Here is a 13,106-nt window from a genome sequence, read left to right on the forward strand (position 1 = left end):
CAGGACACCTGCCAGTCCTGCTCCCAGTGGAGATTTCTCTCTGCTTTACCCCCAATCCCAGAGTCACTGTGAAGAGCTGGTTTCCATTCCAGGCTCAGCCTTGCCAGGCTTAGGCACATCATGGGAGAGTCTTGCCCTGCTCACCCCTCCCACAGGCTTATCTGGACTCCCTCCCCCCAACCTCACCCCAGCTGCTCTTCTCACCCCCCAACCCTTCCCTACCCTATGCTTCCTAATTGAAAATTCCCCCCACCCCCACTGAGAGATCAAAGTTTCCCGATTCCCCAAACTGCCCTCCCTCAGGGCATTTACACTACAGGGATCCCTGAAGTGCTGACTCCTTTTCTACTAGTCCTGAGGTCTTGGACAGTATCTCAACCTCCTCCTTATTTCTTAGCTGCTCCTAGACGCTAAAATATATGCACAGGGACTTTGATGCCTTTGCCTATAGGGCCCCAGTACTGGCATGAAGCCTTCCAAAGAACAGATGCTCAATTACTGTTTGGGCAAAATAAGAGCCAGGGAACAAGAGGTCAAATTATCAGGATTTATTTTCTCCCACATCCTTGTATAAGCTAAACAAATCCAGGAATGCGTATGTTTTACTTCTACCAAATGGAATAAGGGAAACCAAGACTTGGCGAACTTTTATGTTTTCCACCTCTATCTTGTGATCCTTGTTTTTCGCCAATGCCTTCAGAGCAGCTTGGAGTTCTTCCTTCAGTACCATTGGTTCCTGATCACATGCCACCTCTTGAAATTGTTGAATATCAACTAATTCTTTTGGTGTTGATTCTGTGTGTTCCTTCCATCTTCTTTTGAAGCTTCCTGCGTCATTTAATATTTTGCCCATGGAATCCTTTACAATTGCAACGCGAGGCTTGATTTTTTTTCTTCAGTTCTTTCAGCTTGAGAAACACCAAGTGTGTTCTTCCCTTTTGGTTTTCCATCTCCAGCTCTTTGCACTTGTCATTATAATACTTTATTTTGTCTTCTCGAGCTGCCCTTTGAAATCTTCTGTTCAGTTCTTTTACTTCATCAATTCTTCATTTTGCTTTACTGCTCAATGCTCAAGAGCAAATTTCAGAGTCTCCAAGCTGCTCTGAAGGCATTGGCAAAAAACAAGGCTCCAGAAATTGACGGAATATCAATTGAGATGTTTCAACAAACAGATGCAGCGCTGGAAGTGCTCACTCATCTATGCCAAGAAATATGGAAGACAGCTTCTTGGCCAACTGATTGGAAGAGATCCATATTTATGCCTATTCCCAAGAAAGATGATCCAACTGTATGTAGAAATTATACAACAGTATCAATATCACATGCAAGCAAAATTCTGCTGAAGATCATTAAAAACGGCTGCAGCAGCATATTTACAGGGAACTGCCAGAAATTCAGGCCGGTTTCAGAAGAGGATGTAGAACCAGGGATATCATTGCTGATGTCAGATGGATCCTGGCTGAAAGCAGAGAATAGCAGAAGGATGTTTACCTGTGTTTTATTGATTTTGCAAAGGCATTTGATTGTGTGGATCATAACAAACTATGGATAACACTGCGAAGAATGGGAATTCCAGAACACTTAATTGTGCTCATGGGGAACCTTTACATAGATCAAGAGGCAGTTGTTCCAACAGAAAAAGGGGATACTGATTGGTTTAAAGTCATGAAAGGTGTGCGTCAGGGCTGTATTCTTTCAGCATACCTATTTGATCTGTATGCTGAACAAATAATACAAGAAGCTGGAGTATATGAAGAAGAACGGGGCATCAGGATTGGAGGAAGACTCATTAACAACCTGTCTTATGCAGATGACACAACTTCACTTGCTGAAAGTGAAGAGGACTTGAAGGACTTACTAATGAAGATCAAAGACCACAGCCTTCAGTATGTAATACACCTCAACATAAAGAACAAAAATCCTCACAACTGGACTAATAAGCAACATCATGATAAATGGAGAAAAGATTGAAGTTGTCAAGGATTTTATTTTACTTGGATCCACAATCAAATGCCATGGAAGCAGCAGTCGAGAAATCAAAAGACGCGTTTCATTGGGGAAATCTGCTGCAAAGGACCTCTTTAAAGTGTTGAAGAGCAAAGATGTCACCCTGAAGACTAAGGTGTGCCTGACTCAAGCCATGGTATTTTCAATCACATCATATGCATGTGAAAGCTGTACAATGAATAAGGAAGACCGAGGAAGAGTTGACGCCTTTGAATTATGGTGTTGTCGAAGAATATTGAATATACCATGGACTGCCAAAAGAACGAACAAATCTGTCTTGGAAGAAGTGCGGCGAGAATGCTCCTTAGAGGCAAGGGTGGCGAGACTGCGTCTTATATGCTTTGGACATGTTGTGAGGAGGGATCAGTCCCTGGAGAAGGACATCATGCTTGGCAGAGTACAGGGTCAGCGGAAAAGAGGAAGACCCTCAACGAGGTGGATTGACACAGTGGCTGCAACAATGAGCCCAAGCATAACAAGGATTGTAAGGATGGCGCAGGACCGGGCAGTGCTTCGTTCTGTTGTGTGTGGGGTCGCTATCAGTTGGAACCGATTCGACGGCACCTAACAACAACAACATCTTGTGATCCTAACTAATTGTTGTGGATGTTTTTAATATTTCCAAGGATATTCTTATTCTGATACCTTTTTAACTGGTTCTGGATCACGAAAAAATATTCAAGGATTTTTGTTTTGTTTTACGTAACACAAAACTCTTACTCCTAAATCTGATAAACAGCAATAAATGCATGAGGGGGAATTCACATTCTGAATCTAAATAAGCTTCAACTAAAAGGAACATTTGAAAAGCACAAAAAACGCGCTAAATCTACAAGTTACTCAAGTATAACAGGAACACAAAAAGACATACGTGTGCTCCCTCCAGCCTAACCTCTTCTCCACTACTTAGAAAGTTAACAGCCCTGTTCAACAACAAAGTGAAGAATCTGCCTCAGACTTCACTATGGGTGGGAGGACCTACTGGACTTTGCCCTGACACTAGCCTGGCCATGACATTCGGACCAGCCCCAGCCCATTCTCTGCCTGTAGCTTGGTCTTCCCGATCTCTCCAAATTTCTTCATACAAGCCTTGGAAGGCAGTGGGGTCAGTAGCACTAACCTTGGCCAAAAACTCCAGGACTTTTGTCTTGCTGGCTTCAGTGTGGGCTCTGGGACCCCACAGGAATTCGTAGATTGGAGGATCACTGTTGGGCACCTGCCGGTACTTCAGGTACTTTTCCTGCACCAAATCTTTGGTGATGAACTTCCTGGGCTCCCCAAACCTGAAGTGCCTCTTCCCATCGTAGATCCCCAGCACGTTCAGGAATTCCCACATCTCCTCCTCGATGTCCCGGTTGCCATTCTTGTAGATCATGCCCACGAAAACCATCAGGAGCCATTCTTGGGAAACCCCCTGCCACCGCTCAGATTCTCTTCCTTGGTGATCTCCAATTTACTGACAAGGGCATAGGATTGACCTTTGGAGTCAGCTTCCTTCAGGTCAAGGCCAAAGGCCAGCTCCATGTGCTCAGAGGCTCTCCTCAGGATGTCAGGTAAGTGCTTCTTGTACCTTATGTTGATGATCTTCATCATTTCTGTCTTCGTAATGGGCTCTTTCATTTTATACTTGTACAGCAGGAACTGCAACAACATGACCAGCCTCCTGGTTAGAGGGTCTCTTTGAGGCCTCTCAATGGGGGCTGGGGCCTCAGAGGAACTTGGCCCTCCCTTATCTTGGCCCTTGGCCCCTCCAGCAGCTCTTGTGCCCGAAGCACCTACAGCAGCAGTGATGGTGGGTGCGATGCTCTGAGGGCCTCTGGGAATTCCAGCAGCAGGGGAGCTCAGGGGAGACCCCCCAAAAGGAGGAGAGGAAGACGAAGGGTACCCTTCCTCTTCTGCTGCACTGGCCTGAGCACTCTGGGCAATGTGGGTGTCGCCTTGTGCCTGGCAATGTTTCTCACGGGAGCGGAGCTTACTCTGATGACCACGAGGCATGATGACTCTGCTCAAGGATAGAAGGCAGGAGTGCAAAAGGAGGGCAGGTGATGCAGGACCGCTGGAGAAGGGAGACTGAGAGGGTGTGCGCCCCTGTAGCAGAGAGATGTCTCCTTGGCTTTCACAATCGCTGCCTCTGCAGGGTTCTTGAGGACACTGCTCTTGGACCCCTCAAGGCTCCTATTGTCCTGGTCAGGACCCTGTAGAGGAAATTAGAGGACGGATTAGGTTGTAGATCATCAGCCTTGCTTGGGGCTTACTGGGGTGACAGCAAGGGCTGACACTAGGGACTCTCTGTACTGGGCTATTGGGGGTTCTTCTAATTTCATTCGTAGGACCATCATATCATCTGCTGGCAGGCCCAGAGCACCTCCCCTCTACTACTCTGACCTTGACACCCCAAACCCCTTTGGGACCCACAAGCAGGAACTGAAGGAGCAACCTGCCACCACTCCTGGCAGGGTGTCTCAGTGATGACAGCACATGGGGCCCGTTCCATCTGGGGTTCCTTGGAGCCCTCAGTCCTCGACCACGGTCCTTACCTGAGCTGCCACCTTTCACCAGGTCCCTCACCTCCCTGAGGTGCCCTGGGAGGAACTAAATGCAACTCACTAAGTCAGCATACTCAAGTCTTCCAGGTCTGAGAGCAGGATCGGGATTATGGTTTCCCCTGATTTGTGGAAGGAGTCACCTCAGTGTAAGTCACTATCCTCACATGACTCCTCTTAGGGACCTAGTCTCCTGCCTCCCCATTAGTCCAAGGACTTCCTGTCCCGGAGTCCACCAGCCCCAGGAACAAACGAGGGGCACCTCAGCCTGACATCTCTGACCTTGGCTTCCCAAGGCCAATATCAAAGGGGAGACTTTGTGCAGAGTCCTCTCTTCTTGGAGGGGGAGAGTGGTTAATTCCCTGGTTCCTCTTAAAGGATTTTTATCTTGACTCCCACCAGGTTCTGAATTCCTCTCTCTCTGCTGCACTGGGGTTTAAACTAAGGCTCTCATCTCTCTGAGACACCCCAGGCAGGGGTCCAGAGTCACCTGAACTTGCTTTATTAGTCGTGGGTTCTCAGGGCCAAAGGCAGCAACAGGGCTCAGTGCAGCCCTCCCCATTTTGGATCGGGTGGTCCCCAGTACCTTAATCTTGTCTTCACCTTGACTCTGCACCTTTCCTGGGACCTTACCCTCTGCTGACCTGAGGCCACATCCCTCAGACCAGAGACCGCATCTTCCTGACACCTCAGAGTTGAAAGTCAGTGTTAGCCACATCCTTTGCAGGCTGTTTTGGGAATCCTAGGGCTGGCCGGGGCGGCGGGGGTTACTTGATCCCAGTTCTCAATTGGTGACCCCTTCATTTCTCACTCAGGCTTCTGAACTTGTTCCCGGGTAGGACTTGGGATTCCTCCCTCTACTAACTCAAGTCCGCCTGAAAGTGGGGGTGGGATTTGTGGCTCAAACTAAGGCCCTCACCTCCCTAGAGGGGAGTCAGGGAGCTGCACATTTGGCTACCCCTGCCCGGGGGCTCCCAGAGTTGAGTGAAGGGTTGGGCTGTGGGCGGCCTCTCTTTTGCGGGAAAGCCTCGCCTCGCCTGCCCTGCAATTAGGGTCCGAGTTTCCTGGGAACCTTGGAGAATAAGTGAGGGGTTGCTCGGCCTGACAACCATGTCTGAGGCCTCCTAGGTCTGAGAGGAAGCCCAGCTGGTCTCTGTGACCCTTTGTATTGTGAGGTTTCATCTGCCCAATCCTCCTACACCAAAAAACCAAACCAAACCCATTGCTGTCAAGTTGATTCCGACTCACAGTGACCCTATAGGACAGAGTAGAACTGCCCCATAAGGTTTCCAAAGAGTGGCTGTGTGGATTTAAACGGCTGACCTTTTGGTTAGCAACCCAGCTCTTAATCACTGCACCACCAGGGTTCTGATCCTCTTACATGTAGGTCCTAATCTTGGCTCTCATCTTTTTGATTAAAAACTTCCTGGGAAATGTCACATTCCTGCAAATTCTTGAGCAGTTTTGAAACACAAACCTTGCAGAGATTGGGCCCTTGTTCCAGAGTGAGGGTGGCGTGAGATGGGGAAACTGCAGCAAAAGGCAGTAACTCAGCACAGGTGGTGGGCTGTCAGAAAAACACGCTGATCTATTCCGTTTTCTTCAGGCACACTTAGAGGCTCATGTGACTTCGGTTCTAATAGACCTACTTTCTACAGGAAGGGGCTCTCCACGATAAAGGGTTGCTATGAGTCGGAAACAACTTGATGGCAACAGGATCTTTTGAGGTACTCTGACATTACATATGTAGATGATTATATTGTCAGGAATATTATTTTTCTTTTTCTTAGTCATACTTCTCATTTGTTTTGGTATTCTTAGGGCTCTGGCTCTGTATTCCAATAATACTTTGGCCACAGAGTACTTCTTTTGATTGCCTGAGATAAATTTTGTAGTGGAGGAAGAAAAGTGAATTTAGAGACAGAAGGTAAGCCCCTGACTGGGAGGAGGGGAACAGTGTGGGCTCCAGGCAGATTCAGATCACGGGTCTGGTCCAGGTTAATCATCTACTAGACTTGCAAACTTTTGCACAGTACCTAACTCTCCGATCTCTAGAGTCTTCATCTATATGCTGGGTTTGATAAGCTCTGTATTCTAGGGCTGATAAAATGTACATAATGCATGTAAAGCCCCTGACAAAGTGACTGGCAAATATTGGATCTTGAAGGAATGGTAGTTATTACTACCATTATGACCATGGGCACATCTTCTGCAAAAGATCTCTTTAAGGTGTTGAAAAGCAAAAACATCATCTTGAAGACCAAGATGTTCCTGACCCAACAACCCATGGTGTTTTCAATTGCCTAATATGCATGCAAAAGCCAGACAATGAGTAAGGAAGGCCATTAGGGGATAAGTTATTTAATGTGAGTGTGAAATACAACTCAAAGCTCCTAGAATTTGTGTCAAAGACCAACAACTTCCCTCCCCCCCAGCTGCCCTCCATCTAAATCCCTCCTATATTCATGGATTCAACCACCACCAAAAATGTAGACCTCGCTTAAAGTTTGTCCCGTTACCCACAAAATAACCTAACTTAAATGTCCTTTTATTGGAGAGGAGTCCTAGTGGTGCAATGGTCAACCACTCTGATGCTAAGTGAATGGTCGGTGGTTGGAACGCACCTGCTGCTCCTTGGGAGAAAGATGTGGCAGTCGGCTTCTGTAAAGATTACAGCCTTGGAAAACCTGACAAGGACAAACTGTGAGAGAATCAGTTCCTGTTTGTAAAAGGCAGCTACTTCTGGTATTTCTGTTACAGCAGCACTAAGTAACTAAGACTCACACCATCTGAGTGTCTGGCCTCTGCACACCACTCCCACAGCCTCATCTAGAACCCCAGGCAGCCTAATTAAAGATTGCTAACTGAAAATGACCTTACGTTGTTGTTGTTGTTGTTAGGTGCCGTCAAGTCGGTTCTGACTCATAGAGGCCCTATGCACAACAGAACGAAACACTGCCCGGTCCTGCGCCATCCTTACAATCGTTGTTATGCTTGGGGTCATTGTTGCAGCTACCGTGTCAATCCACCTCCTTGAGGAACTTCCTCTTTCCCACTGACCCTGTACTCTGCCAAGCATGATTTCCTTCTCCAGGGACACATCCCTCCTGACAACGTGTCCAAAGTATGTAAGACGCAGTCTCGCCATCCTTGCTTCTTCTAAGGAGCATTGTGGTTGTACTTCTTCCAAGACAGATTTGTTTGTTCTTTTGGCAGTCCATGGTATATTCAATATTCTTCGCCAACACCACAATTCAAAGGCGCCAATTCTTCTTCGGTCTTTGCTATTCATTGTCCACTTTCACATGCATATGAAGCGACTGAAAATACCATGGCTTGGGTCAGGCACACCTTTGTCTTCAAGGTGACATCTTTGCTCTTCAACACTTTAAAGAGGTCTTTTGCAGCAGATTTACCTTCTGTTGAGGGACTGGAAATTTCCCCATGCCTCAAATTGGCCTGTCTTCTGGCCTTTACACTATACTGCTTTCGTCTAGGAGCCATGGTGGCTCAGGGATTAAGTGCCTTGCTGCTAACTGAAAGTTCGGCAGTTGATACCCACCAGCCGCTCTGCAAGAGAAAGATGTGGCGGTCTGCTCCTGTAAAGATTATAACCTATGGGGCAGTTCTACTCTGTCGTATACGGTCACTGTGAGTCAGAATTCGACTGGACAGCGATGGGTTTTTGGTTCTTTCATATGAATGCACCCTGTGGGTCAAAGAACAAAGTTTGGCTTTTTGCCTCTGGTTTTTTGGTTTTTGTTTAACGTGAGTTTTTTTTTTAATTCTAATTTACATAAAAATTTACAGAGTAAATTGGTTTCTCATTGAGTAGTTAATACACAAGTTGTTTTGTGATATTGGTTGCCTACCCTGTGATATGTCAACACTCTTCTTGTTTTCATTCGTTCAGTTTTCCTGCCCCTTCCTGTGTTCTTCTCTTTGCTTTTGAGCTGATGCACCCATTAGTCGCATATAAATGATTGAACTATGAAGCGTGTCCCTGACGTATGCTATTGTTGGCCTTCTAGACCTGTCTACTCTTTGGCTGAAGAGCGAACCTCAGGAGTGACTTCAGTACTGAGTTAAAAGGGTGCCCTGGGGCCATACTACAGGGTTTCTTCAGTCTCTGTCAGGCCAGCAAGCTTGGTCTGTGTGTGTGTGTATGTGTGTGAATTTCATTCTACAGTTTTCTCCTGCTCTGTCAGGTGTTCTCTGTTGTCCTGCCAGAGCAGTCGGTGATGGTAACCAGGCACCATCTAGTTGTTCTGGGCTCAGTCTGGTGGAAGTTGTGGTAGTTGTGGTTCATTACTCCATCGGACTAATCTTTCCCTTGTTTCTTTGGTTTTCTTTGCCTCTGGGTTTTTGGAAACAACCTGAGCATTTAAGTTTCAAGTAGCAGCTAAACATAGGCCCCACACCTGGCAAACAACCTCTAGGAAGGTGGGGGGGCATGATGCAGTCATCCATATTCATCGAGGTCCCATTGACTAGGGAATCTGGACCCTGAAGTTCTCTCTTTGGGGTCCCCTGGCTTGGATGAGAACATCCAGGTATAGGTCAGGGTGCAGCACCCCCTTGGTGACAATGGAAGCCTTGTGGTACCAGGGCCTCTCCCAGACCTAGCCTGATGTATCTTTGTTTATCCTTTCTGGTTATAATAAATGGGTAAGTGTAAGTATAGGTAACAGTCTCTGTGAATTTTGTGAGCCATTAGAGAATTAACGAGACCACAGGGGCAATGAGACAGCAGGGGCTGGCAGTACAGAGTCGATTTGGATAGACCCAGTTCTGAGTGGCTTGGTGATAGGGAAAGGCTGCACAACCAGTCGTTGAAGAAGGATAGAGTCCTTCTAGTTTGCGACCTAGTCCCAGGGGCCTAGAGAAAGAGAGAGACAGAAACAGAGAGAGGTCAGTCGATCTGAAGTGCAGGGAGTTGTGTAGACTCCTGAGCCTACGGCTGCTTCCCAATGACCTGGCCTCAGGTGTCCCGGGATGTTTTGTCCCAGCTCAGGATAGCTGGGGGTGAGGTCTGATCTAACCCTGGGTAGTTAGGATTTGAGAGAGAGTTTTTGCCACGGAAGTGGCTGGTGATGAGGGATGGAAACATGGGAATTGGATTCATCCTGATCCTTGCCAAGCAGCTAGTGATAAAGGTGGGTGCCCACTTTGCCCCTTTTACAGTGCAGTTTGTAGTATGGTCCACACACCTCCACACGTGTCCCCTCCTTTTTACTTGTCTTTTAGGTAGTAGTGAAGATCTTGTTATCTTCCTATATGATTGTTGCTACTAGAGCCTACATCTCCATGGGCAGTATCTCCATCTCCCATTTTGGACCCTTGCCAGCAGGGAACCTTCAATGAATTAATGTTTGAAACAGTTGAATTAACTAATGTTTAGGGATACAAGAGAGGGTGAATTAATCTAATATATTATGAATTAATTTCTCATACATTTTGAAGGACATAAGCAAATCCAGGTATAAAATTTTAACATTAGAAAGAGTTAAAAAGAAAGAAGGAAAACAAAGAATTAGCCACCCTTTACTTTTTTCCCCTCATCATTTAATGATCCCAGCTACTTTACTGTGAAGTTCTTTTACAATTTCATGACAAGCCCTGTGCCAAGGCCATGTTATCTTGATGTAGAACAAAAAAACAAAACAAACCAAGCAAACAAACAAATCTGAAGGTGCTTCAGTCTGTTTTAAAAGACCAAAATTTTTAGCCTTAAACCTGATAAAGAGCAATAAATGTGTGCAATCCATGACATTCATAAACTTAGATTCTGTAGCAAAATAAATCTTCTCTTAAGAGAAAGATCTGAAAAAGAAAAAAAAACACATATATAAAGATAGATGATGGATAGAGATACACACAGAGTGTGTGTGTGTGTGTGTGCATGTGTGTGTGTATAACAAAACCAGTTGCCATCAAGTTGATCCTGACTCACGGCACCCCCATATTTTAGAGAGCAGAACTACTCCCTAAAGTTTACCTTATGGAAGCAGATCACCAGGTCTTTTTTTCACTGCGCTGCTGGGTGGGTTTGAACTGCCAACCTTTAGCTTAGTAACCGAGCTCAAACCATTTGCGCCACTCATGTGTATGTGCATATACGTATATACGTACATGTACGTGTGTGCCTGTGTGTGGGGGGGTTGTATATTTACATATATAGGAGCCCTGGTGACACAGTGGTTAAGTGATATGGCTGCTAACCAAAAAATCGGCAGTTGGAATCCACCAGCTACTCCTTGGAAGCCATATGCAGCAGTTCTACTCTGTCCTATAGGGTCGCTATGGGTCCGAATTGACTTGATAGCAATGGGTTTGGTCTTATATATGTAAAACAATAAAGTTTTAGGAAAACAAAGAAGATACACATTTTGTTTCCTCCAACCCACTTTGCCTCCACTATTTCGAACATCAACCACCCTTCTCAACAACAAAGTGAAGAATCTTCCTGAGAGTTCACTTGGGGTGAGAGGAGCTGCTGGACGTGCCCTGAAACGGGCACTGGCCATGGCAGTAGGGGCACCCGCCTGCAGTTCTGGCTCGGGCTCTCTTTTCCTCATCTCTCCAAGCCTTTTCATGTAGGGATGGGAATAAACTGACCATTATATCATGAATCTTGGCCAAAAACTCCAGGATTTCATCTTGCTGGTTTCAGCATGGGCTTGTGGATCCCACAGGAATTCTCAGAGTCGAGAGACCTTGGGTGTCACGTCAGGCCTGGCGGTGTTTCTCAAGGGAACAGAACATACTCTTCTGACCACGAGGTATGCTAACTCTGGTCAGGGACAGCAGGTATGAGTGGCAGGAGGACAGGTGATGTGGACCTAATAGCGGAAGAAGGATAAGATGGCATGCGCACTTTCAGCAGGGAGATACCACCTTGAATTTAGCAAAACTACCCTCAGTGGTTTTCCTTGAGGGCAGTGCTCTAGGAACCCACAAAGGCAGCTTGTCCCCTGAGAACCCTGTAGAGGAAATTAGAGTGAAGTTTAAGCTGCAGCCTCCCAGCTCTGCCTGGGGCTTGCTGGGGTGACAGCAAGGGCTGGCAGTGGGCTTCTCTGTACTGGGGCCAAGGGGCCCTCTCAGTCCACTTTCATGGCCATCACATCAACAGTTGGCAGGACTTGGGCCCCCTTCCCTCTGCTACCCTGAACTTGACACATTGGAGCCCCATGGGACCCTCTAGGAGGAAGGGAAGGGGCAGCCCAGCCACCATCCCTGGAAGGAGACCCCACTCATGACAGTGCAGTGGGACCCTTTCTATCCTTGGTTCCTTCGAGGCCTCAGTCTTCATTCAGGGTCCTCAATTAACTCCATGTAGGGGCGGGGCCTCCTTCCTTCTGCAGACCAGCGCCGGCACCTACAGACAAAGAATCTCCCCCCTCCTTTGACCTAATATACAGAAGTGTGGGGGCCTCAGCCTAACAGCCCTCTCTGGGCCTGCAAGGGCTGAAAGCAGGGGTAGGGCCGGACTCTGCCTTGTTCCCTCCATTCAGCAGTGGGTGGTCCTGTCAGTCCTCACCTGGGATCCTCACTTCAACACTGGACAGGGCCTGGGATTCCTCTCTCTCGACTTCACTCCTATCTCTAATACCAAAGCTTGTACTTTCTGAGACCCATTAGGAGGAAGCTAGGTTTGCCTTATCAGGCCACACCTGCCCAGGTTCTCTCAAGGCTGAAAGCTGCAGCAGGCAAGTTGAGGGCTTGTGGTGAATGGTCCTACCATCCTTAGTCAGGGTCCTAAATCTGACTTTGGGGAGAGCTCAAGCTTCTTCCCTCTGCTGACCGGGGACAACTCCCCAAGGAGGAATTAGGGGCACCTCTGGCTGACATTTATGCTTAGGGTCTCCCAGGCCTGATAATATGGTAGGGATTCTGTGGGGGTCCTGCTGTTAGTGGATGGGTGGTCCTTGAAGTTCTTAGTGTTCTTCATTGACAGGTAGTATAACCTAGAACCTAGAAATCCTCCCTCTGTTAACCTGAGTCCCCTCCCTTGAAATCAAGGTCTTCACCCTCCTGAGGCCACAGAGGCATAAAAAGGCATAAGCCACATTCAGCTACCCCCGCTTATGGCTTCCCTGGATTGGTAGCAGGGGTGAGACTACGAGACCCCACGTTTCTGGGATCAGCGGCCCCTTTAGTTCTTACTCAAGCAGGATCTGGGACTCCTTCCTCAGTCCATCTGAGTCCTCCAGCCTCAGACCAAGGCCCTCAGTTCCCTGACAGCATCCCTGGAGGAAATGAGCAGGCACTTCAGCCTGACAACTTTGCCCTGGGCCTCCCAGGCCGGACAGTAGGAGCGGCACTCTGTGCTGGCCCCATTTTCTGGGGGGAGTAGTTTCCTCTGCCCTCACTCAACGTTCTCATTTTAACACTCAATCAGTCCTCGGTCCTCACACTCGGCTGATCTGGTACCAGGCCCTTCAGATCAAGGTCCTCACCTTCCTGGGACCTCCAAGGCAGCATTCAGGATGAGCCACACCCAGCCACACCTGTTTGAGTCTTCTCAGGGCTGATGGCAGGGCTGTGTTTCTACGA

The 13,106-nt window shown here is 47.4% G+C and overlaps 1 protein-coding gene across 1 annotated transcript; it reads right to left on the minus strand.

The window, feature by feature from the left end:
- Positions 1-3,396: 3,396 nt before the first annotated feature.
- Positions 3,397-4,002, minus strand: LOC126068865 (melanoma-associated antigen B1-like). The gene has a single exon (XM_049871555.1). The coding sequence runs from the start codon at positions 4,000-4,002 to the stop codon at positions 3,397-3,399; it is 606 nt and encodes a 201-aa protein (XP_049727512.1).
- Positions 4,003-13,106: the final 9,104 nt, after the last annotated feature.

This window comes from Elephas maximus, chromosome X, assembly GCF_024166365.1.
Source record: "Elephas maximus indicus isolate mEleMax1 chromosome X, mEleMax1 primary haplotype, whole genome shotgun sequence".
Classification (NCBI taxonomy): domain Eukaryota; kingdom Metazoa; phylum Chordata; class Mammalia; order Proboscidea; family Elephantidae; genus Elephas; species Elephas maximus.

Coding starts and splice junctions, on each gene's coding strand:
- LOC126068865 (XM_049871555.1), bottom strand. CDS start 4,002: ATGCCTCGTGGTCATCAGAGTAAGCTCCGCTCCCGTGAGAAACATTGC.